This window comes from Lepisosteus oculatus, chromosome 4 (assembly GCF_040954835.1).
Source record: "Lepisosteus oculatus isolate fLepOcu1 chromosome 4, fLepOcu1.hap2, whole genome shotgun sequence".
NCBI lineage: Eukaryota > Metazoa > Chordata > Actinopteri > Semionotiformes > Lepisosteidae > Lepisosteus > Lepisosteus oculatus.
The window spans coordinates 15,002,361-15,028,954 of record NC_090699.1 but is presented as its reverse complement, the minus strand read 5'-3'; the positions used below and the strand labels follow the sequence as shown (position 1 = coordinate 15,028,954).

The following is a 26,594-nucleotide window of genomic DNA, read 5'->3' as shown; positions in this document are numbered from 1 at the left end:
TTACGTCAAGAAAGGAGTTTATTCCCTTTTTCAACATAAATCTTAATGTTTGTTTTCAGTGTAGTTCCAGTATCTTTGTGCCTTTCTGTTCACATTGTTGCTAGATACACGGAAGAGCAGGCAGGTTAAAATACATAAAATGAACAACAATTTAAAAAAAATGATTTTTTTCTAAAAGGTTTTAGAATTTTTACAACCTTCACTTTTTACTAGTAATTTTTAAATCATATTGTCCGACTGACAGCCCTTACAGATTAAATAATTGAATTTTAATAATTGGAGTGAAGCTCGAGTAACAAAACTGAAGGCATTTTATTTGTTGTTTGATCAACAAACCCAACACAAAATAATAGTACACCCAATCTGTGGCAAATTAGTGAACCCAAAATACACAGCAGTTATTATACATGCTGCCCCCTCCACAGATGTTGTGTGTCACTCAGAGGGACTGACAGGAGTGATGATCAGAGGGGCTGAGTTTTTACCCCCATCATTGGTACAGGGGCCGAAGAAAGGGTAGATCTTCTCCCTGAAGTTGCAAGTGAACGTATAAATATGAGACTCCTCCTCCACATTGTAAAAGGAGACCTGCCCCCCCTCATAATCCACATACACCCCCACCTTCCGGGGCTTCATGGTCAGGGGGAGGTCGAAAGAAGGGGTTGTTATTGCTTCATACTTTCCTTTCCTCAGCCACACAGTCCAGAAACCTTTCTCAGGGGACAGTGTGATCTGCCCCTTCCTTTTAATCGACTCTCTGACAACTCCTAAAGTCCAGGCTGACTTATTTTTCACTTTCACCTCCCAGTAGTGTCGACCTGAGGTGATCCCATCCTTTCCCAGGACATCGACACAGGAAGTAAATCTCTCTGGATTGTCGGGGAGATCCTGTCGTATGTCACCATGTCTAACTTGTTTCCCATTCCTCGACACAATGAGGCTGGGATGAGCTGTTCTGGGGTCCAGAGTCACGTCCACTATAGACAAGAAAGGAGACCAATGAGAAGAGCTGATGATGAACAGTGTTAAGCAATCCCAGCTCACTGAACCTGTACTTTGTATATTTTAATGAGATTGATGAATGCTTGAGAAAACAAATAGTCTCACCTGCATTAGTGCGTGCGCTCTCAAATTCTGTAAAGAGAAAGAAACGATAGTTCCAGAAAAAAAAACATCAAAATTTCTGTCTGTGTCCAGCTGGAGATAAAAACAGGTTGTTTTCACTGCTGTCTGTTACGCCACGCCCCCGGAGGACTCGTCATTCCACCTCGCATTCCAGCACGGTTCCCAATTAGCCCATTTACCCCAGCCTATTTAATGCTGCTTCACACTCTCCCCTGTGCTCAGTATTAGGGTTTTTCCTGGTTAGATCTACTTTGTCTTTCGCTATTACTTACTACAGTACTTGGTTTTTGGTTTCCTGACCCTGGTTTATTCTTCAACCACATCTCCTGGTTTTGGTTTTGGTACTTTGATTATTGTTCTGGTTTCAACTCTTGTCTTCCTCCAGGCTTATGGCTCCGCTTCTGGGTTTGTACTTGTTCCCCTTCAGCTTTTGGACCTCAGATTGTTATATCGACTACGCCTCTAGAGATCGTCCTGGTATTTCTGCACAGGGTCCTCACTAATATTTCCGGTGAACAGGTGTGTCTTCGTTACTGTCTGTGTTGAGATCGGATGTGTGAACAGGTGAGTCTTTACTGCTGTCTGTGTTGAGATCAGGTGTTCAGCAGGGTGACCTTGTGTGTCAGGGGGGGTGTGTCCAGCAGGAGAAACTGCTGTGTGATGCTGCTCCTCCCACAGTGGAGTTTAAGCTGCTCTCTGTCCCTGAGCCTCAGCTCTGCCTCACTGCTTCACAGTCAGAAGCTCTGGGACAGATAAAATGCTCAGACTCCTGTGAGGAGGGCTATGACCTCAGTATACAAGCAGGATCCTGACTTCAAGGTCTTGCTTCAGAGAGCCCCTTCTCATAAAACAACAAGCCAGAGGAGCAGGTGCCTCCATAGAAAGAGCAGACCTGACTATGCAGGAACTGCTATGGAGAGCAAACTCCCACATAAAGACAAATCAAGACATGAAACAGGAAATGTGACATCAATGGATACACAGAATGGGTACTGTATAAAGGTGCCATCCTTTTGAAGGTAAATCCCAGACTGTTTCTTGAAAAGAGTAGAGGTGTTACCGCACTGTCCTGACTAAATTTCTCCCAGGTCCTTACCAGTCATGGCCTCCAACTAACCCCCATCTGTGAACTGAATTCATCACTCTGTTCTCCTCCCTACTGAATGGTGATGTGTGATGATTATAATGGCACATCATCCACACAGGAGCAAATAAATGGTGGTGGAGGGGAGTCCCTGTTCCTGTAAAAAGCTTTGAGTGAAGTGTCCAGAAAAGTGCTAGGTAAATGTATTTTTAATGCAAAAGTGCTGCCAAGCAGCAAAGGAGAAACAACACAGAGAGGGCACGATAACCATAATAACCATATGAACGTGAACACATGAACAGGAGTACTTTATCAAAATATTACAGAGCACTAAGTAGCAGAATCTAAGAAACCTGCACAGCAGAGATGAAAATCTCTGGGATATAAGGTAACCACTTTAAATACATATTTTAAAATGCAGAAATCGTCTAATATGGTTAGATTCAGTACCATGGTGGCAGCCATGGGATGGCTAGCCGAAGGACAGTGTGTCCCTGGAGAAAACAGGCAGGCCTTCGTTCACAAGCAAAGGCACTGCCACAGCTCAAAGCAGAGGAGCCTTGGGGCACCGTGACATCATCAGAGGAAGTGGATGAGGAAGGATGTTGTGAGGAGCTGGGGGCGTGGCCCAGAGTCACCTCTCTACGACCAACAGCTGTTGGACCTGCACCAATGACAGAACCTCAAGGGGAGATGGTGGCCCTTCTCCAAGACTTTCTGTCTTGGCAACAGAAGAGAGAGGAGGGGCATTTGGAAGAATTACGTGGACTTTAATCCCCCCTTCAGGAGATCTTAGTTGTGCCCAGGGTAGCACTAGCTACGCAGGCTTGGGGAGCAACACCAGGAAGCGTGGAGACAGCAGGTAGTCCAGCACCATGACAACGCACCACATCAGATCAGGATCGGGGTCCACCGCGTTCAACACCCTTGTCTGCTACACGTGCTTCAGCAGAGAGCATGTTCCGGAAAGAACCTAAGATGGCCCCCCTACCAGCAAGGTGAGGAGATCAAAAACTATCTCCAGCGATTTGAGCACATGGTCAGAACCTGGAATTGGCCGGAGAAGGAGTGGGCCTGTTGGCTAGTGCCTCTGCTCACAGGCAAGGCCTTGGAGAATTAATGCCGTGGATGAGGACCGATCCAACACGTACAGTGACCCAAAGGAAGCATTACTTACTAAATTTTACATATCGCCAGAAACATACCGACAGCGTTTCAGGATGACCACAATTCCACCAGGAGAAATGCCTATGGAAACCAACAAGGCCTGAACGGTCTATACAGAAGATGGATTCACCCAGAGCAGTGTTACAAAGAGGAGATTGCCAAGGTCATCATTTGGGAGCAGTTGCTATGTGTGACACCAGGACCTGGGGGAAAGAACATACTGTAAGCCAGCCAATGGGTTGACAGAAGCCAAGCTGGCTCTTCAATACATCAACGCCCAACAAGGAGAACATCAACGACACTTATCTTCTATGCCCAGAGGTACCAGGGACAGCCTGGACCTTAATGGTAGCACTACTGAGACAAGAAGGATGCAGGGGGAGGCCAAGATGAAGACCATAGTCAGGACATAAAGTCTTTACCTGCGCTGTGTGTAAGCCGAAACTATCTGGTTTCTGTTATGTCCCAAGGGAGGGAGACTTTCCTGGGTGGAAAAAGATGGTGAGAGTGCTGGTAATTTAGCAAATTGCCCTGTTATAATTAATGGTCAGGAAGTAACAGCTCTACTGGATACAGGCAGTTCAATGACTCTGGTTAAACAGTCCCTTGTCCCTGATAGTAAAATTGATTTTGGAAACCAATCATTTAAGGTGTACATAGGGAAAAACAGAAACACCCTATGACAGAACTAACTGTGGGGGTGGATGCACAGATGTACAGTACTTGTTAAATGCAGGAGTTGTTCCAGAGCTGCCAGCAGACATAATCTGCCTGTAATAACAGACTTGTTAAAAAATGAACAGTTCTGAGAATCAAACTAGGATACAAACATCATGTGCGGTCTTTACAAAAGCCCAAGCAAGAGCTGGTTTGCAGCCACTCCCGGTCAATGATGATAGTCCGTGTGAGGGAGGAACTAAAGGGCCAAGAAAAACACGCCGCCAGCGGCGCATTGCAAAATAATTGGGTACTCCAACGTCTAAGATTGATGGATCTGGTCTTGCTGTCCAGGGATGAGAAGTCCTGATAACATTGCTTCTTTACAGCTTGATGACTTGTCTCTGCAACCGTTGTTTAAAAATGTGTGGAGAGTAGGAATCCTAAAACAGAATATCATTGTGGGGTTGTTTATTCCATTGATAATAGTTGGAGAGACAGGCGCAAACGGGGAGACGGGGAACAAGCGTTTGGTTGTTCCTCAAACATGTAGACCAATAGTGTTTCACCTCACACACACAATGCCCTGGGCAGACCTTGCTGATGGTGTGTAAGGTGGAGGAGGAAAAGGATGACTTGGCCGCAGGACAGAGGAAGCAGCAGACAGAGGTGAACCCAAAACACCTGACTGTGGGCCAGGCAGCTGAGTTCGCTGATAGGACCTAAGGGTGGTGGGACTCCTGGCTTATAGCTCTCAGAGGAAGTGTTTGTGAGTTTTTGTGTATTTTTGTTCTATTGAGTTCTTATTTTGCACTATATATACTGTAATTGTATTGTTGGTTTATGGGGAGCAGTGTCCAAATAAACCACCACTTTGGCACTTAAGTGCTATTGTGGCTGAGCCATCATTCTATTTAGAAAGAATTCACTTGGGCACTCCTCCAGCCCTCCCTGTGACACAACAGAAGAATGAAATATGTATTAAATACACAGTTGAGTAGACACACTTAGTAGAACACCCAACTGAGCCATTGGAGTTTTGTTACAGAGGACATTATTTCCTTACCTCCAGGTCTGCATCTTTCTATAAAAAGAAAGAACAAAATGTATTAAGCAGCCTGTAAACACTGATCATCTATGCTCAGACCTGAGATGAGATGCCAACAGCACAGGCACACACTACTACTGTCACTACTGCCACCACTGCACTACTACTGTCAGTACTACTGTCACTACTGCTGTCAAGACTCTACTTACTGTCAAAAGTGCAGCCACTTCTGCTGTCACTACTACAGTTCCTACTGATGTCGAGACTGCTGTCACTACCACTACTGCACTTCTACTGTCACCACCATTGTCACTAATAGTGTCAGTATGCTGTCACTGATAATGTCACTACTGTCAATACTACTGCACTACTATTATCACACCTATTACTGCTACTGTCACTGTAAAAATGTATATAAATTAAAATTATAGTTGTTATTATTATTATTAAGTGAGTAGGCTTACAATTTATACAACATGACAGTTTTTAAATGTGTCTGTGTGTGTGGAGACGGGCGGGGCGGCGGGTAATCGCAAAATATTAGTAACCCCAAAAAAGGGTCGAACTCTCAAAAAGGTTAAGAACCCCTGGTCTACTCTTTCAGGAATCTTGTAAATGAAGTTCTGCAACACTTTGGCTACTCACCCAGCTCCACAGCAAGCCGGCCTGCAGGCAAAATAGAGGAAAGCATGTGTTGGACGGGTTTTAATATTCATTTAAACTGAGATTCTTGCTTAATGTACATGCAGTTTGAATGCTAGACTGCTTGGGTTATGTTATTGTCACAGCTTTCAGTGTAGTAGAAGCAGACATGCACATATGAGTCCAAAAGACGCTACTGTAGCATCTGTCTGTCTAAACATCAGTACTTTCATCGGTAGGACAATTGCAGTGTTAAAACACAAAGACACACAAAGACAGAGTACTTACGCAGTTGTTTTAAAAGCTTATCTGTGGGTAAAACACAAAAGTCACACAGGTTTAACTTCTACTTTAGCAATACAGACCTATTCACTGCTTTCTCTTCAGGGGAACCAAATCAATAGTTCAACTGAATTTAGTTTATGCATATTTCATAACTGTTCAAGACGATGAAATGTACATCACATTAAAATTCTTACTGGAAATGTGCAACCATTATATGAAATATTGTAGCGCCCACGCCTGGTGTCTTGGCGGATGCACACCCGGCTAACGGCTGGGAAACGTAGCTGGGGGATGGACTGGGGGTCTGCAGGATGACCACTAATTAACCCTGACTATGTAAATAAAGACTAAGAAGCATTGTGTACATAGTTGACTGTTGGTTACCCCTGTTTCATCCCATGAGGCTTATTAACCCTAAATCTACATGTTCCCATTACTGTGCTTGTGTGTGTTTAGCTCTTCTTGAGTTTGGTGTTAAAGTCTCTGTTGCCTGGTTACTGGCTGACTGAGGTCTCTAAGTAAAGAGTGTGTGTGTGCGCGCGCTACTGAAGAATGTTGCCATGGTTATTCCTTTATTAACTCCACGTCTGCTACAATATTGTGTTAGGAGCACTGAAATATAAAGCGCAGGCATTTCTAGTACTTTTTGTGGAGTAAATACAATCATCTGAAGAAAAAATTGTGAACATCTGAAAGTTATGCTTCAACCATGATCAAGAATTTCAATGTTGCAATTCTTCCTTCTCTTATGTTACCAAAAATGTTTAAAACTTACCCTTCTCTTTAGAACTCTCATCTGTCAATACAAATAAAAAAAACAGGTCAGAAAAAGATAAAGAAAAATAAAAACCATGATAAAATTCATCAGTGCTGAAAACAGTAATTGCACTGATGATCTGTTGTGTGATCCTCCTGGTTTCGTTAGTGCACACAGCAGACCTGTTGTACTGTATATACAGCATCCTTGCAAAGATTTATTGTAGATCAAGACCTGCAGTATTTTTTTAATTATATTTTTCATGCTGATGATGGAAGTTTGAGATCACTACTGCGGTCACTACTATCATCATTAGTGCCACTACTGTCACTACTACTACAGCTACTACTGTACAGCTCATTTCACCCCAAACACACTAAAAACTCTCTCCCTTTTTCACAGTTCCTTAGGTTATGACAACTATGCAGTGACGACATCGACTTCGAGAACCAAGCCCTCGAAATGTACTCCTTTTTCATCAACAGAGGATACCCCAGCAGTGTGATTGACAGGGCCCTTGCCCGAGCCAAAAACACCCCCAGGACCATCAACCCGATCAGGAACTCCCGACGTAACAACTGCATTCCTTTGGTGCTTCCCTACCACCCTAACACACTTCCTATCCCCAGGACTATTATCCACAACTTTTCCATCCAACAGGATGATCCCTCCATTGGGGCCCTCTTTTCTGATCGCCCCATCATCTCATATCGCCAACCACCTAATCTGCATAATCTTCTTGTTCACAGCTCCCTTGACTGGCCTCAACAACCATCTACACCAGGATGTTTCCCATGCAACAGAGCTTGCTGTATCACCTGCAAGTACACATCCAACACCACACTCGTTCAAGGCCCCTCAGGACAATTCCGGATCGCCCAGATGGCATCTTGCACCTCCAGCAACCTTATTTACTTTGTCTCTTGCAGCAAATGCCCAGCCATCTACATTGGAGAAACAGGAATGAGACTCGGAGACCACTTCAGAGAACACGTCAGGGCTGTGAAGATTAAAGATCTCTCCAAGCCCATTGTTTCTCATTTCACCTCTGACGGCCACGACCACTCTAATCTCTCCGTCTGTGTTCTCAAAGACAGTTTTCCGAACTCATACATCAGAAAGACTACCAAAACCAAAATTATTCTGCAGCTAGGATCACACATTCTCCCTTCTCTTAACGACAGACTACTGTTCTTTTAAATCTTCTCCATTCATTGGAAGTTTCATTTCACACCTCTCTGCACCCATTCTGACTTTACACCTCTTGATTGGCCTCTCTTTCTGTCCCCTGCTCCCACCTCTCGCTCCTCCTCCCTCCCAACCTTTGTTCTCCTGCTACATTACCTTTGCCTACTGCCTTGTCTCTCTCACACCTGAAGAAGGCTCCACTGGCGAAACGTTGTGTTCTCTTTCTTCTTTTTTTCAGCATGGAATAAACCTATTACTTGTTCCTTTGCAGCCTATGCATGCTGACGCAGCTACCCGCCTGAACTACTTCTATCACTACTGTCACTATTTTAGTGCAGTCACTACCGCTGATACTAATACCAATTCTGCTGTCACTACTATTACTACTACTGTCGTTCCCTCTAATACTACTGTCACTACTTCACTGCAGTCACTACTACTGTCACTACCACTACCACTGACACTACTTCTGTCACTACTATCACTACAGCTCTCACTACTACAGTACACTACTGTTGTCACTAGTGCAGTCAATTCTCTAGCAAAATATCAGAGGAGAAAAGAAAATCCCAAAACAAGTGTCAATGAGGCAACAGTCTCATAAGCGTGTGAATGAAAGTAACAAAATCCACTGTTCACTGCAAAATTACAGAGTCTGCCCCCGAAATGTAAACCTCTCGTGAGCATCAGGAACAGGAAGTATAGTTTTTCAAACTAAAAACCATACAAGCAAAATGGACTAAGTGGCCTCACGCTTCTTTGCACACTTTCTTATGTTCTCATGTATCTGGCATGAAGGTGTGAATGTATTTTACTTTCATTATCCCTTACAAGCTCATCCCATGAAGAGCTGATTCCTTCTCATTATCTTGGTCCTGCAGGTTCTACCAGTTGATTGGTAATGAGTCGTTCTTATTTAAGAGGAAATGAAATGCAGCAACGTTTGTGACCATTGAGGTTTTAGAGATGAACCCACTTATTGTTATTTTAACCTGCCTTGAGATAGCTCTTTCTCTTCCCTGAAACAAAGGGCTTTGTTAAGATCAAATCAGAAACAGAACAGGTATGAAGGCCCAGATTTATGTCAAAGTCATAGAGAAGATTTCCCAGGAGCCAGTTAACCTGTCAGCATGTCTTTGGATTATCAGAGGAAATAAGAGCAGCTGCAGAAACAACACGGGGAGAACATGTCAACTCCACACAGACAGCACTCCCAATCCGGAAGTGAACCCAGGGCCTCAGCGCTGCAAGTCAGCAATGCCAACAACGCTCTGACCATAACTGTGTACAGTACCCAACAATTCATGTCCACTACAGGAAGCAGATTCAAACCAAAAACACTCAAGTTACTTAGCTAAGGCTCCAGAAAAATGTCATCAGAAGGCAAAGGAAAACAGAGGACACAGATTTAATAGGTATTGTGTTACTGGTACAGGAATGAGTCTCAGGAATGAAGGATCAGATCAGAAAATTGTTTTGTTCTCTCTGTTCTCTGTTCTTCATTATCCAAAACATTGTGAGAGGATGGCAGGTTCTGACAAGATGGCAGCTCTTCTGACATATTGAAAATGTTAAATAAATGTTAAATACTCACCTTCCTCATCCTCATCTTCATCATCATCCTCGTCCTCATCAGAAGAGTCATCTGTCAATGACAATGAAGGAAAATGTCAGTACGGGTGAAACAGTGATGACTGCAGTAACAGTACGGAGCTCCACACTCTCACAACCAGACTCCAGCACACAGCTGCCACCCAGCAGATTTCATGATCTTTCTGACCTACTGCAGTGCAGTCAGTATCATTGCACAGATTTATTTATAAAATATTAATGAACACTTTTCATTTGTTTTTCTTTCATGCATAGATCACGGTACAATACAGTGCACATATACAGTATATCACGATATGTAGATAATGTGCATACAGAACTCCAGAACTAGAATAAAGTCACAATGAGTGACTCAAGTTTCTGTTCTGAGTAGGGGCCTGATCTCAACTTGTTTTCTGAACTTGCCAGTGGCTGTCAGAATGGCAACCTGTGTGTCTGGATGAGCCAGGAAGCTGCTGAAGCACAATGACCTCGTGCAGGAGGGAGGAGAGTCACACAGGCTCATGAAGTGCATACATGGGAAGGTGTCAGTGGGTGAGATCAGGGTTTGACCCTCTCCTGACCTTTCATTTACAACTGTGTAGAGACACTTGTTTTATGAAGCATTTTGCTTGTTTTTAAAAACAGAATACATAGCTTAAGTAAACATAAGGTCCCCTTATTTGTTATGACATCCTCCATTTCTATCAGTATACTCTAATAATGAACAGCTACTGTATATTTAACCTCTTTTACTGTGATGAGACATTCAATATAGATCTGAAAAGGAAACCTCTCTTTAAGAAAGAGAAGAACAACAACACAAGCTTTTAACTATTCTGTGAAGTAAAACACCAAAAAATGAGTCTGATTTTAAAAGAATCACCTTTAGAACTTACCACATTCTATCTTGCTTTCCAGATCTGAAGCGACTTTGTTTTCGTGAATGCCACGCAGAATTGCAATTGTCTTTTTAACAGCGCCGTGTTCCTGATAGACAGCAATCAGACGTGTTGCCAGCTCTATAGCATCATAGTTGATGACTTCTGCTCTAGGGAACTTGCCTCCTTCTCCCATGTCAATGAGCTTGTCCTTAAATCTCTTCAACCTGTCTGAATCCAGACTCTCCAGGCTGTGGATGATGTGGTCCTTGATGGTTGAGCTCATTTTCTATAAAGCTCTTCTCACAGTTTCTCTGTGAATATTTATAGCACAATTACACCAAATGCACTGTAAAAAAAGTTAAAGTTTAACCCAGTTGCTTTGTTGAATACCAATAAAAATGAAAACTGAGGTGATTTCTAGCAAACTATACGGTACAGTTACAGTACAATATATAAGTAGTTACAGAATGTATGTCGTCTCTCTGTCAGAGTTCTTCTCTGTGGTTTTGACTTGCTGAAGTCACTCTTCAAACCTGCTGTTTCACAAGTGTGTCTTGGGGTGGGATATTGGGTAGCTGCTATGTCAGAACTTTTTTTCTGTCCTGGTGAGCTAAATAAAACTTTTACTTGCCTAAATAAACCTCATACCTTCCTAAATTCAGTTATTATTTTTCTTATTGTTCAATTTAAAGATCATGATAATCAGGATTTTTTTCCACTTGCATTAAACAAGTATTACATCATTTCCTACAATGAGAACCAAGAGTATTTTTTTCCAGTGAAAATATTTACAGTACAGTAAGAACGAAACAAGCGTTAACTGTTACAAAGTCCACAGCTCGTCTTGCCCCTTGGAATTCATTAGATAAGCAGTTATTCCTCCAAGACTTTGTCTTTTCATGACTTTGATCAGCAGTTATTCCTCCACTGGAAGGGGTAAGGCTTTGAGACTTGATTACATCAAGATATGCACTTGAAAACTCAAAAGCACTGCTGTTACTCTGCACACACTGCATTGCCGTTTTTCGAATGAGCTATAAAAATCCCAATGGGCTTCCAGGGCTCAGACACCAGTGAACAGTTCTCACAATTAATGTACCTCTGACATTAATCACTGCTGGGGTGATCTGGGGTGAACTGTGACTGTCTGGGCTCAGAGACCAGTGAACAGTTCTCCCAATTAATGTACCTCTGACATTAATCACTGCTGGGGTGATCTGGGGTGAACTGTGGCTGTTTGGGCTCAGAGACCAGTGAACAGGCACGGGCTTCTCCAGGCTTTATGACGACAATGGGGAAGAATCCCACAAGACTGCTCCCACAAGGAGCAGAGCAGGAGTCCCACATGGACAGTGAGTGTGTATGAACTTATCAGTGACCACAGATACACACCGCTGACCTGTGACCTTACAGGAAACATTTGTTGATCAACCCATCTGATGACAAATCTTAACCTGTGGAGTCTATTGGCCTGCAGTTATATTGCTTGGAATATACCTTAATCCAGTGGAGACCTGTTTGGGGGTTTTGTGTGAATTTACTGACAGAATATTTAGTTGTAACAGTAAACAGTGTGAGTTTACTTTGGCTATTAGGAATCAATCAGCAGAACAACAGGGACTCTTCAGGAGGATTCACAACACACAGAATGCATCTATTTAAGTATAAAACAATTTGTACATAAAAGCATTTGAGGTAAATACACAAGAGTCGGATTTGATTCAGATGGCACATGAGAATTATTGAGCTATAATGAGTATAAAGGAATGTTTCATAAAACAAGGATAATACACATAGTACAAGATCAATTACACTAGCTCCTTATAAACACATCAATATTCAGGTTCTAATAAGTAAATAGTGTTACTTAAATGAATTAAATTGGTATCAACATGTGTTAATGTAACAATAGAATTCTCGAGGACAGTAATAGTCGATATTATATTATACTCAACCACAAACGTGGATTCGTAACTCCAGCGGAGACCGATAGGGGAAAAGCTGACTGTGTCTGTCACAGTGCTGTCCAATCTGTGCTCTGCTGCATTGATGCTTAAATAATTCTGTCTTTAAGTACTGGCTTAGTCTCAAACTTGGAGCTTCAGAAAAACGTTTAAGTACCAAAGTTTAGACAACAAGTGTGGCTGGCACATGGTTCTGTTGTCAGTCAGCCAAATTGGTTCAGCGGGAAAGTTAGAGGTGATGCACAACTTTTTAACTGGGGAAAATACAGTTGGTGATTGGTCAAGAAGCTACCAGGTGGAGTGTGTCCCCATTCCCGTCAGGTCTCTGGCTGGTTGATAATCTTCTTTGATGATTGTCCATGGCCTGTGACTTTTAAGATTATGTCCAGCCCAGGTATCTTGGCTATCTGCTGGACATTCAGGAGCTTGCAGTGGACATCCATCTTAGGGCTTATGGACAACTGGATCTGGACTGTCCTAGGAAAGTCTTCCCACATACAAAGACCTTTAGATCATCCTGCGACTGAGATCACAGAACGGTTCCTCTTTAGCTACATTCCTGTAACAAGCAACAGGCTATAGGTAAAGGCACACAAACCTTACTAGAAATCTTTAATAACACTTAATCTAAGTGAAATAATTGGACTTCTCCCTATACCTGCAATGTATAAATATTTTCCTCTGCATTTTAAAATAGTTTTTTTTTATAGGTGCTATATTGTAATAATTTTATTAGAAGTCTCTGCTTTTGCTGTCAAGGCAATTTTGAAGACTTGATCTGGAAAATGGAAGTGGAAGAACTGTTGACAGACCTTGGTTTTTCTCTGCAGTTCAGAGATAATTACAAAGGCAGAGGGACGTGCTTTAGGTCACACAAGAAGCACGGAGGTGAGGTGTCAGTTTGTAAAACCCTTCGTGTTTCTGTTTCACTTGTCATATATTAAGTCCGCTTTCATCTTTGTTATAGCCTTTTCTTAACCACAAGCTTCTTAAATTGTGAATGAGTTTCCTGTCTCAAATCTAGAGCAGTTCTGCAGTAGCATCTACTCTGAGGCTATTCAGTGTCTCATCTCAACTGTTATAAAACTATTTACAGTATTAAAGTATTTATTGGTAAATTGGTGGATTCTGTGTTCAATGTAGTGCATCATTTTATAGTATTTCGTATACTGTATGATACTGTATGTGTTTGTTATTCAGGAATATTTCTTTCTTTACTTTGAATCTTTTTGTAACACAACAAAAAATTTCCTTTTAACCCGTGAGGCTGGTTTGGTTTGACTTTGACTGGACTGGACTGGATTTCAATCCAGAGAAAGTTTGTTCTTCCATTTGAAGATTCCAAGGTGGCAGAGTGGTGAGCAATGTTGTTTCACATTGCTGCGGCCCTGGGCCTAATTCCTGGGGTGCTGTCTTTGTGGAGTTTGCCTGTTCTCCGTGTTCATGTGGGTTTCCTCCTGGTGGTGTCCTGTCCAGTGTGTCTGTGTGTCTGTGTGTCTGCCTGCCCTGTGATGGGGTGGTTGTCCTGTCCAGGGTGTATCCTGTCTTTCTCCTGTTGCTTGTTGGGACTGGGTACTGCCATGACCCTGAATTAGGAGAAGTGGTTAGAAGAGGTTTAGATGGATGAGCAAATCCCCAGTGTGGATTTATTTATCTGTGAGGAATCCAGTAAGCAGTTTACTGTTTGACTGAGAGTGTGGGTATCCACGTTTTTAGCATAAAGCAAATGAACAAAATGTGGTACCAATGCTGAACAAATTATATATTTAAGAAAGAAGAATACCATTTCATTGAGAAGCATGCTTTTTTAACACATAACAGATAAAAAATTATTTATAAACAGCTACTGTCTTGTAGAGCAGGGGCATTTCCAGATTAAAGGGATAAGCAGCATGGGGGTGCAGTGATCAGGATTGCTGTGTTTCATTGCTGGGGTCTGGGGTTCAGTTCCAGACCTGGGGAGCTGTCTGCATGTATTATTCCACAAATAGAGCTGAGGTCACCAATCATAAACTCACTTACATCTGCTGTACTGTGTGGAAAATCTCTAAACAATCAGAGAAAGCATTCACTGGGGTCGTTTCTATTGTCTTATGTCCAACCGTTATGTGAACAAAGGAGATTTTTCAATATACTGATAATATTTATTTTAGCTTTCATTGTAATTTCAGTATCTTCCTCTCTTTGTCTTTACATTTTTGAGAGAGACTAGGAGGCAGTACAGCGGACAGGTTAAAATACAGAAAATGAACTGGACATTTTAAAAACTTAATTTATTTTTCTAAATAATCGGTTTTAGGATTTTTGCAGCCTTCACTTTTTGATTAGCAGCTTTGAAAGCATAATGATTTTCTTGAAAATCTCTGGCTGACAGTCCTCACTGATTTAATAATTCCATGTTGCTTTTGGATATTGCTTCGCTAAATGTTATTTTTTCTAATTCTCACAGGCTGCGGGGATGTTTGAAATGCTTGCTCCTATAGAGAATCAGAAATCAGTGGAAAAGGAGATCGAGTAACGAAACTGTCTGATCAATAAACATAGCACAATATGCCTGCTAGTCCACAACACAACACAAACACAACAGCAAGTCAATGAACCCAAAATACACAATCGTTATTATACATGCTGCCCCTCCCACAGATATCCTACTCTATCCCGTACCTAGTTTCCTGTCCTTTGCTGTCCGGTGTCTCTCTCTCTGGGGCTATATATTTCCGTGTCTCTCATTCACCTTTACTCAGCATTGACGTTCAGATGTCTTGAGACCCGCCGAGCATCCAAATCACCCCACATCCGCTGCATGAGGGCATACGACTCCTGCACTGCTGAGCCCGGGCTAACCCCTGTTCCTCCGCTATGCATAGGGTCTTTTTCTGCTCTCCTGTCTCTCCACGGTTCGTCCCTTCCGACATCTGTGAAACAGCATTGCTGCCTTTCATTGCTGGGGTCTGGGGTTCAGTTCCGGACCTGGGGTGCTGTCTGCATGTAGTTATTCCACATATAGACCTGAGGTCACCGATCATAAACTCACTTACATCTGCTGTACTGTGTGGACAATCTCTAAACAATCAGAGAAAGTGCATTCACTGGGGTTGTTTGTACAGTGTTTTCTTAAGTCCGTTATGTGAACATAAGAGATTATTACTGTTTCAATATACAGGAAAACTTTATTTTAGCTTTCATTGTAATTTTAATACTTCCTCTCTTTGTCTTTACAATTTTGCTAGAGACTAAAAGGCAGCAGAGGTGGCAGGTTAAAATACAGAAAAAAACATATTTATTTTTCGAAATAATCAGCTTTAGAATTTGTACAGCCTTCACTTTTTTATTAGTACAGTAACTTTGAAAGCAGAATGATTTTCATGAAAATCTCTGGCTGATAGCTTTCACAAATGTAATAATTCCATGTTGCTTTTGGATATTGCTGATCTACAGTAAATGTTATTATTGTAACTCTCACAGGCTATGGTGATGTTTGAAATGCTAGATCCTATAGGGAATCAGAAATCAGAAGAAAAGGAGCTCGAGTCACAAAACTGCGTGATCAAAAAACAGAACACAATATGCATACTAGTCAACAACACAACACAAACAGAACAAAAAGTCAATGAACCCAAAATACACAACAGTTATTATACATGCTGCCCCTCCTATAGATATTATGTGTCACTCAGAGGGACTGACAGGAGTGATGATCAGTGGAGCTTTCATCACTCCTGTCAGTGAGTGGCTACTGGAGTTTTCACCCCCATCATTGGTACAGGGGCTGAAGAACGGGTAGATCTTCTCCCTGAAGTTGCAAGTGAACGTATAAATATGAGACTCCTCCTCCACATTGTAAAAGGAGACCTGCCCCCCCTCATAATCCACATACACCCCCACCTTCCGGGGCTTCTGGGCCAGCCGGAGGTCAACAGGGACAGTGGAATTTGCTGTGTATGTCCCACCCCTCAGCCACACAGTCCAGATGCCAGCCTCAGGGCACAGTGTGATCTGCCCCTTCCTTTTGATGGACTCTCTGACAACTCCTAAAGTCCAGGCGGACTTATTTTTCACCTTCACCTCCCAGTAGTGTCGACCTGAGGTGAACCCATCCTTTCCCAGGACATTGACACAGGAAGTAAATCTCTCTGGATTGTCGGGGAGATCCTGTCGTATGTCACCATGTCTAACTTGTTTCCCATTCCTCGACACAATGAGGCTGGGATGAGCTGTTCTGGGGTCCAGAGTCACGTCCACTATAGACAAGAAAGGAGACGAATGAGAAGATCTGTGGATGAACAGTGTTAAGTAATCCCAGTGCACTGAACCTGTACTTTGTATATTTTAATGAGATTGATGAATGCTTGAGAAACCAAACAGTCTCACCTGCATTCCTGTGTGCACTCTCAAGTTCTGTAAAGAGAAAGAAACAAAAGCTGAAAACTTTGTTCCAGAATTTTTGTTTGTGTCAGCTGGAGGAAGTAACAGGTGTGTCTTCACTGCTGTGTGTGTTGAGATCAGGTATGTGAACAGATGTGTCTTCACTGCTGTCTGCGTTGAGTTCAGGTGTGTGAACAGGTGTGTCTCACTGCTGTCTGTGTTGAGATGAGGTGTGTGAACAGATGTGTCTTCACTGCTGTCTGTGTTGAGATTAGGTGTGTGAACAGGTGTGTCTCACTGCTGTCTGTGTTGAGATGAGGTGTGTGAACAGATGTGTCTTCACTGCTGTCTGTGTTGAGTTCAGGTGTGTGAACAGGTGTGTCTTCACTACTGTCTGTGTTGAGTTCAGGTATGCGAACAGGTGTGTCTTCACTGCTGTCTGTGTTGAGATCAGGTGTGCAGCAGGATGATCTTGTGTGTCAGGGTGAGTATATCCAGCTGTGACATCAATGGCTACATATAATGGGGACACTGAATTGTATAAAGGCATCAGTCTTCTCATGGGACATAAAACCAAGTTTCTGACTCTATGTGTTCTTTAAAAACAAAAAAAACTGCTTAGCAAATATCAGAAACAACAGAGAGTTCAAGAACAGAAGGAGGAAATGAGAAAGGTAAAAGAGGATATGATGCTCATTGTTTTATTGGGGAGATGGGACCTAGAAGATAATTCAGGCTCCTGGGACAGTAAACCTGCCCCCCAAGGTGGGGATATTTCAGAAACTCCTCCCACATTTGGCCTGATCAGAAACAACCATATTGATGTTGTTTACACGTCAATGGCAGTACTTTATCAAATCGTTACAACAGACAAAGAAGCAGAATCTGAGAAACCTATTCACTAGGACAGCCACTGATGTCACAGCGGAGGAGAAAATCTCTGGAATTTAAGGGAACAATAAAACACAGACATTTTCTAATATGAAATTCAATAATTGCATTAGATTCTAATCCATACAGTATCTAAAGAAATATGTATTAAGTATATAGGTATAGCATAACTCACTTAGTAGAACACATCCAACTGAACCTTTTTGGCCGAGTAATACAAAACAGATTTTCCTTACCTGCAGGTCTGCATCTTTCTGTAAAAATAAGAAAAAAGGTATCAGAGATCTGGGAGGTTCTTTTTTCCTCGCCCTGTGCTGGCAGGGAGATGGCCGTGAACTCTCTTTCATTAGCTCACATCACATGCAGCCTGTAAACACTGATCTTCTAGTGATACTCAGCGCTGAGATGCCAACAGCACAGAAATCAGAGAGTTCAAGAACAGAAGGAAGGAACGACACAGAAGGGTAAAAGAGGATGTGTTGCTCACTCTTTTATTTGGGGAGATGGGATCTAGAAGATCATTCAGACTCCTGGGACAGCAAACCTGCCCCCCCAGGAGGGGATATTTCAGAAACTCCTCCCACATTTGACATGAACAGAAACAACCATATTGATGCTGTTTGCACGTCAGTGAGCGTGCTTTATCAAACCGTTACAGAGGACAAAGAATCTGAGAAACCTATTCACTAGGACAGCCACTGATGTCACAGCGGAGAAGAACATCTCTGAAATTTAAGGGAACAATAAAACACAGACATTTTCTAATATGAAATTCAATAATTGCATTAGATTCTAATCCATACATTATTTAAAGAAATACGTATTAAGTATACAGGTATGGTGTAACTTACTAAGTAGAACACATCCAACTGAACCTTTTTGGCTGAGTAAAACAAAGCCTATTTTCCTTACCTCTTGGTCTGCATCTTTCTGTAAAATAAGAAAAAAAATTCTGTAAAAATCAAATAACTGAGAGGTGCTTTTTTCCTTACCTTGTGCTGGTGGGGAGATAGCAGTGAACTCACTTTCTGTCCCGATCGTAATCCCTTCTATTGTAGTTGAGTACCTGCCCCCTGTTCTGTCTCCTTATTTAAGCCTGCTGCTCTTGCTATTCCTAGCCAGGAGTGACCCGACGGCATCGGCTTCACCGCGGCGTCCTGACTATCTGAGCGCCTGGCCTCATTACCTTGGTTTTATTCCCTGTCCCTGTTCCAGATCCTGTTCTTGATTTTAACTGTGTTTGTCTTGTCTTGGATGGATTTTGGACTTCGGACTGCACCCAGGATTCCCCACTTGGACTATCTGAACTTTTGGCAGAACCACGCCACCTGAGCACCGGATCACAGTCATCATGCCTCCCTGTCTATCAACCTGTCCTATCCTGCTGTACCTTCCCCTGATGTTCTTCTCCACTTACAGTACTTCCAGATTATACCGTCTCCATAGAGTCCTGAACTATGCTTTGTTACACTTTCATTATTTCACATTACATTCAGCCTGTAAACACTGATCTTCTAGTGATACTCAGCCCTGAGATACCAACAGCACAGGCACACACCACTGCTGTCACTACTGCCACCACTGCACTACTACTGTCAGTACTACTGTCACTTCTGTCACTACTGCTCTCACTAATACTGTCACTTAAAATGTCTCTACTGTCACTTTTGCAGTTGCTACTGCTGACACTACTACCACTATATACTACTACTGTCTCTACAACATTTATTGCTACAGTCACTGCTGTCACTACTGTTGCTAATACTGTCACTATTACTGTGATTATTGCTGTCACTACTGCACTACTTTTGTCACTACATCTTTTCCTGCTACTGTCACTACAGCACTGGAACATTCCAATAATACTGTTGTCATGGCAGTAGTGAAAACAAACAGGATGATCTCTGTATTAATTCTTGAAATTACAAAGAACACCAACAATTAATACTGAAGAATCTATTTTCCTACATCATGTAGTGTATAACCTGGGAGATTCTTATTGTTTTTTTTTTCCTCTGCATTGTTTTTTTTTTCATTTTCTTATTAATATTTCACTCAGCAGAGGAATCTCTGGTGTGGATCTGATCTTATTATGATTACTTACAGATGTTGGCTACCAGCTGTTGACTTTGCTCATCATACCACTTACATAGTAATTTTACAGAATTTTAATTTAATGCACATAATCCCAGGAAAACCATCCCAAAACACAAAATACTGTTTATTTTAATAATGTTCTGGCTTGTGAGCTGGTAATAAGGCCGGCAAGGTGGAGCAGTGGTTAGCATTGATCCTTTCCAGCATTGACTGCATTGTGTCTCTGTCCAGTTAGTCTGCTCTTTCAGGAATCATGTAAATGAAGTTCTGCAACACTTTGGCTACTCACCCAGGTCCACAGCAAGCTGGCCTGCAGGCAAAATAGAGGAAAGCATGTGTTGGACGGGTTTTAATATTCATTTAAACTGAGATTCTTGTTTAATGAGCATACAGTACAGTTTGAATACTAGACCCTACTTATATTGAAAATCTTGAAAAACATCTCACTTTTGTTTAGCAGGTGTCGTAATCCATTGTGACCTACATTCTATACAAAGTTTCCTTTAAGTGTAGATTCAAAGGAAACAGCAGATGTAATGGCATGCATGTACAAGAAATAATAGTGTTATTGTCACAGCTTTCAGTGTTGTAGAAGCACACCTACACATACAATATGTGTACCAAAGAATCTAATATGTATCTTTTTAAACTTACTGACTCGTCAGGAGAAAAATAGCAATGTTAAAACACAAAGGCACACAAACAAACTACTTACACAGTAGTCTTGGAAACTCATCTGCAGGTGAAACACAAAAGTCAGACAGGTTTATGTCCTGCTTTAGCAATACAGAACTAGCCACTGCTTTCTCTTAAAAGGAGTAGGATGGTACATATCAAATATTATAGGTTATGCTTATTTCAAAACTGTTGAGGCAAAGTAATCTACATCACATTATAAAGTTAGTGGAAATGTGCAACCATTATATCAAATGTTTGGAACAGTGTAATATACTGTACAATGCAGACTTCACACCTGTGGTGCTCATGTTAAACATTTTTGAACAGTGAGACGATACACAGATTTTTCAGAAGGACTGTACAAAAGTAATACAGCAAGGATGTCATATTGAGCACTTTGTGTTTAAGAAAGACTATTTTCATTCACCTATTCTATGTTTGCAAACTGATGAACTCGCCAAGTTAATGTCTGCATGGCTACTTAACTAGTTAGATTTGAGATTTCCTTAAGAAAATTTAGTTAACTGAGTAGACGAGCCAGTCTTTTTGAATTTGATATAAACAGCTGACATGCGTATTCTTTATACAGTACATATGTATATATATGATTCAGTCACAGAAACAGGAGAGCCTTCAGAATAAAAAAGAAGAGAGAAAAAAGAGAATTTAGGGAGGCAGCTAATGGGAGTGCATCGCTTCATAACTGGGGCACAACTAGTGGTAAATGGTCATCAAAAAAGCCAGTTCCTTAGGCTACATTCTACGTACACCTCAGAAACAGAACGATTACATCGGTAAATATTGTATGACTTAAGTTTTGATGAAAATCAAAACTGCCTGTAGCCTATTTACAAAAAATATACAGTCTATGTGTGTAGTAATTCCATTCCATCAAATTCTTTGATTTGATGTGCTATCATGTGAACTCTTGCTCTTAAGATGGAAAGAGATTGCATTTGGTATTGCATGTAATTGGTAACTTTTTTATGCTTTGTCCTCTTGTTAAGATGTGTTACAAAAGGAACTTTTCTGGTTCTTCTCTCTCCAACATCTCTCTTCTGGACTCAACATCCCTTAATAAACTAGTTACGCACATGAAACCCACCACATCTATTTTAGATCCCATTCCCACCACTTTATTTCAGTCCTGTTTCTCTTCTCTCTGTCCCATTGTCCTCAATATTATAAATGAATCCTTGAGCACTGACATTGTACCAACGGTCCTCAAAACTGCTGCCATTACCCCCATGCCAAAAAAGCCTAACATGGCTCTCGACAATCTAAACAATGTTCTCCCCATCTCCAACTTACCCTTTCTTCCAAAAATTCTGGAACGTGCTGTCACATTTCAGTTACCTAACCACCTCATGACAAACAGCCTTTTCGAACCCCTCCAATCTGGCTTCCGTCAACTTCACAGCACAGAAACTGCCCTGGTCAAAGTCACTAACGATCTTCTAATAGCTTCTGATTCTGGTTCTCTTTCTATACTCATCCTTCTTGATCTCAGTGCTGCTTTTGACACTGTTGACCATAACATCTTACTTTCTCATCTTGAGACTGTGTTTGGAGTTTCTGACACTGCTCTCAAGTGGTTCAAGTCTTACATCACTGATCGCTGTCACTTTGTCTGTCTTAATGGGTATACAGTAGGTCTGAAATTGGTCTTGTTAAGTCTGGTGTTCCTCAGGGCTCGACACTGGGCATTTACATGTGAAGAAATTATTCTTAATTCTTCTATAAGTCTTTGATATCTTAAACACTTGTCTTGAAACTTTCCACTCCAGCAGTTGTGAAAGTATGTAGTTCCAATTTGTCTGTATATGCTGACCTGTCATGTCTGTTGTAATCGCAAGGCATAACTGCCATATGTTCCTGGCAGTGTTACAAAAACAATGAGAAACTTGCTTAACTCTTGTCCACAGCCGATGTCAAATCCCTTTTATGGACAAGTTTTACAGACTTTACTGTACAAAAAGACCACTCTTTGTAATACTTCTTTGAGTCTGGCCTGCAAGAGGTAGGCTCCCATATGCATATGTAATAAAGAAGACTTCTGCTACACTGACACCCAGATTGCTGTCATTTGTTTGACACAACACATATTTCCACTTGGTCAGCTTTTAAGATCACATGGCCTCAGCTATCATTTCCATGCTGATAATACTGATGATACATCCATACCAAACCTGACACTGATGTGGCTTTCTCTATTTTATCTAATTGCATGTCTGACAAAAACTTGGATGATTCAAAATTTCTTTCATCTGAACTGCGACAAGACTGAAGTCATGCTTATCGGCACCCCCCATCAACTTTGTAATGCCAATCCTGTAACCCTATCTGTAGATGGTTCTGTACTTGAGCTTCAGTCTAAATGAAAAAACCTAGGGGTGATATTCGATTCTGGCTTAACATTCGACCCACATGTTCAGCATATTTTTTAAACATCTTTTTTTCACCTCAAAAATATTTCTAGATTACGCCCTATGTTATCACTCATATGCTCAGTAGAGGGTGTATAATATATTGTCTGTTAATCAAACAGCAATTATGTTAATCAGCAATTATGGACAACCATTTTTTGCCAAGGTTGTGAATATTATAATCCCTCTGAAGTCACATCCAAACTTCCTGTAAAATTAAAAAACACAGAAATACAAGTGGGCACTGATTTACATCCAGGATACTCTAATGTAACAAATCCTGCCCCGGAAAGTGCCCCTTCTCCCCTTTTGAGCCACTGCCCACAAAAAGGTCTCTGCACTTCTCTGCTCTACCACCATTACCCTTCTTCTTAAGGACAAGGAAGCCCTTTCTTGTTTATCTTTGATTTCCTACACCTGCCTCCGGTTCCAGCCCCAGTCCTACAAAAGCCAGACGCTCCTACCAGCCTGGGCTCAGCTTTGGAAGATGGACGCCTGGAAGCCCGTTTAGCAGTGAGTCCAGGAGGGCCTTGATGGCATCGACTTCACAACTGGCTCCTGACCATCTGGGTCCAGGGCTGGGAGCGCCTGGCCCCGTTACCCTCTTTATTCCCCCGACCCTTCGCCGGATCCCACTCCGGCTTTTTCCTAGTCTTTTTCTCTCACTCCCCTCCGGATTCTGCCATCTGCATAAGGTCCTGAAGAAGGCTTTGTGACACTACCACTACCACTGTCAGTACTACCATTGTCAGTACTACCACTACCACTGTCTCAACTACTGTAACATTACCACTGTCTCTACTACCACAATATACTACTGTCTCCCAACGTGCCGCCCATAACTGTTTACAGTACACAACAATTCATATCCATTACAGGAAGTAGATACCTGCTTATTCAGAATTGTAGGTATTAATAAATCAGCAACAGTTTTACAATATGCAAAAACCAAAAAAAATTAAGTTAGTTAGCAAAAGCTCCAGCAAAGTCATCTGCAGGCAAAGGAAAACAGAGGATAGAGATTTAATAGGTATTGTGTTACTGATTTTTCAACTAAAGGAGTAGATCAAAAATCATTTTGTTCTCTCTGTATTTTCTTAATTCAAAACGTTCTGAGAGGATGGCAGGTTCTGACAAGATGGCAGCTCTTCTGAAATATTGAAAATGTTAAATAAATGTTAAATATTCACCGTCCTCATCCTCATCTTCATCATCCTCGTCCTCGTCGGAAGAGTCATCTGTCAATGACAATGAAGGAAAATGTCAGTACGGGTGAAACAGTGATGACTGCAGTAACAGTACGGAGCTCCACACTCTCACAACCAGACTCCAGCACTCAGCTGCCACCCAGCAGGTTTCATGATCTTTCTGACCTACTGCAGTGCAGTCAGTATCATTGCACAGGTGTATTTATAAAATATAAATGAACACTTTTCTTTTGTTTTTCTTTCATGCATAGATCACGGTGAATACAACACAATGTACATATACAGTATATCATAGTACTTAGATTTTAACTATTCTGTGAAGTAGAGAACCAAAACATAAATCTGATTTAAAATAATCACCTTTAGAACTTACCAACTTTCATCCTGTTTTCCAGATCTGAAGCGATTTTGTTTTCGTGAATGTTACGCAGAATTTTAATTGTGTTTTCAACTGCTCCATGTTCCTGATAGACAGCAATCAGACGTGTTGCCAGGTCTACCGTATCATATTTTTCGACTTCTGCTCTAGGGAACTGGCCATCTTTTCCCATATCAATGAGCTTCTCCTTGAATTTCTTCAACCTGTCTGAATCCAGACTGTCCAGGCTGTCCATGATCCGGTCCTTGATGGTTGAGCTCATTTTCTATAAATCTCTTCTCCAATTCCTCTGTGGATATTTATAGTACTGTAGCGGCGAGGCTTATTAATAAGAAAGAATTAAGTGTTCTGAGCTTTCCCAAATGAGGCCCCATTTCTCTGTTCATCTCTGTGGTGCAGCCACAGAGAAACTATTCATGCAGGCTGATTTAAGGTTCCTTTGATAAAGGACAGCTCCCAAAGGGGGATGCACTTAGCTAAGCCTGGCTATCATGATCAATGGTCATCCATTGGTGCCTATCTGTCCAGGGAGTGCCAGTTGGACATCTGGACTGCATTCCTAAGTGTCAGGAGTAAGTGACTCATATCTCACCTTGATCAACCAATCAGGGACTGGTAGGGCCGAGTAACCCACGTGGGACTCTGATGCCCATGGAACTTTCAGCCAATCAACGAGCTGAAGTTCCTCCAGGTAAAAACAGGCAACACAGAGAGCCTGAGAGATTCAGTAAGATTCAGAAGGGATTCTGTGGAGAATTCTGTGGACTATTCTAAAGGGAATTCAAAGGAGAATTCCAGGGCAGGACGGCCCAGGAGCAGAAGGCTCCCAAGGGCAGGACATTCTCGCAGCGCGCCTCCTGACCATCCTGAGACTCAGCCCGGACAACCACGGAACGACCAGTGTGTCCGAGTGCTAGAACTTTCCTTTGTTCTAAGAGTCTAGAGCGGAGATTGCCAGAGAGTAACCAGAGGATCCACCCGAGGTTAGCACCAGCAGCAGGCCTCGTCAACAGGTCAGAACTGTGGACAGCTGAATCACTATTCAGAACTAGCTCTTCATCAGGAACGAACCAGTCCTCTTCCTGACTTGCTGGGACCCACAGTCATCTTTTCTCCTGTGCACAAACTTTGCTAGTTAAAGCCAACACTAACTAGCCGGTCAGTGAACATCAGCAGCGCACCGTCGCAAGCCGCACAGCACAGCCTGGCACCGAGCCAGAGAGCGCGGATTGGACAGCAACAGCCTGCAACTGTTTCTTTGTGCCTGCAGGAGATCTGAATCCCCAGAGATTGGATGAGTATTCAACTTCAATGCATTACAGCTTGAGAATTCAATTGTTATCCCAACCAGTTGATATCAATTTAATTTCTAAGAGTTATGTACTTGTTTTGAGTATCTAATGTAGAAGTTATAACAAAGTTCATTTACGAAACGGTCTTAATGAATGATATACTGAACGTATGTCCTCTTGATATGTGTAACACTTTGTAACTGATTGAATATATATCTTTTGTATTCTGATAACCCTTTCGATAAGATCTGTTAGGTTTATATGCATATTCTACAGATGCAGCCATTCAAAATGGGTGAGGTATTTCGCGGCATACCCCGGTGGGCGTGTCGCGGTGTCACGCGGTATCACGTGGTGTCACGTATCATTTGACGCTCTGCCGGAAACTATCCGGCGTCGCCTTGTAAAACCGCCAGGGGGAGCTTAACCTCTCATTTACAGCATTTGAGCCTTTAATTTTGAACTGTGTATTACAGCATGTTAATCATCAGTCATTAAAATGTTGGTATATTTTATGAAAGCAAGATTGCTCAGTTGGACAAAAGTACACAACCTACCTTTATCAGAAATATTTATGCATCAAAGCCTTTACTGAAGATATTACTAATAGTATTAATAATGGATGACTTTGGACAAGCTGTAAGCTGTGCCCGTTGTAGATATTGAATTTTACCACTGAAGGGAAATCTTAGTAGCTGAGCATAAAAAGAATAGGAGCATACTGTAACGCGTGTGAAGGCCATAAACGATATTAATTTTGGAACATAAACATACAGTATATGGCTGGTCTCGGTACTTTAAAGAAAAAAATACACACCAGTATTCCATTTCTCCCTAAACATTGTAAGCTTCGAAGTCTTTAACTAA

General features: G+C 41.8%; 2 protein-coding genes across 4 annotated transcripts; both read right to left on the bottom strand.

The window, feature by feature from the left end:
• On the bottom strand, positions 1-24,737 carry LOC102683921 (E3 ubiquitin-protein ligase TRIM69-like). 3 transcript variants are annotated; one of them, XM_069188134.1, is made up of 8 exons: positions 24,430-24,737; positions 9,548-9,598; positions 6,784-6,804; positions 6,012-6,032; positions 5,727-5,747; positions 5,100-5,117; positions 1,108-1,134; positions 1-977 (listed from the first exon to the last, which is right to left on the bottom strand). In XM_069188134.1, exons 1-8 carry the CDS (start codon positions 24,695-24,697, stop codon positions 436-438), a joined length of 969 nt encoding a protein of 322 aa, XP_069044235.1. In that variant the 5' UTR covers positions 24,698-24,737; the 3' UTR covers positions 1-435. The 3 variants fall into 3 exon arrangements, with proteins under 3 accessions (XP_069044235.1, XP_069044234.1, XP_069044236.1); XM_069188133.1 differs by lacking the exon at positions 24,430-24,737 and adding an exon at positions 10,443-10,918; XM_069188135.1 differs by lacking the exons at positions 5,100-5,117; positions 5,727-5,747; positions 24,430-24,737 and adding an exon at positions 10,443-10,918.
• LOC138238151 (E3 ubiquitin-protein ligase TRIM69-like) lies at positions 15,492-20,553 on the bottom strand (the record flags this gene model as incomplete). Its single annotated transcript, XM_069188197.1, has 6 exons — positions 15,492-16,632; positions 16,763-16,789; positions 17,884-17,901; positions 18,560-18,577; positions 20,034-20,054; positions 20,460-20,553. Coding segments are annotated over 6 exons (750 nt in total), but the record flags the coding sequence as incomplete, so codon positions are not given.
• Positions 24,738-26,594: the final 1,857 nt, after the last annotated feature.

Bases quoted from the DNA above. Each gene is read 5' to 3' on its own strand.
- LOC102683921 (XM_069188134.1), bottom strand. From the start codon at position 24,697: ATGAGCTCAACCATCAAGGACCGGATCATGGACAGCCTGGACAGTCTG. The intron at 6,033-6,783 runs GTAAGTTTTAAA...TTTTACCCACAG, and splicing joins TGAGAGTTCTAAAGAGAAGG to ATAAGCTTTTAAAACAACTG. The intron at 5,748-6,011 runs GTAAGTACTCTG...TTTTGCCTGCAG, and splicing joins TAAGCTTTTAAAACAACTGC to GCCGGCTTGCTGTGGAGCTG.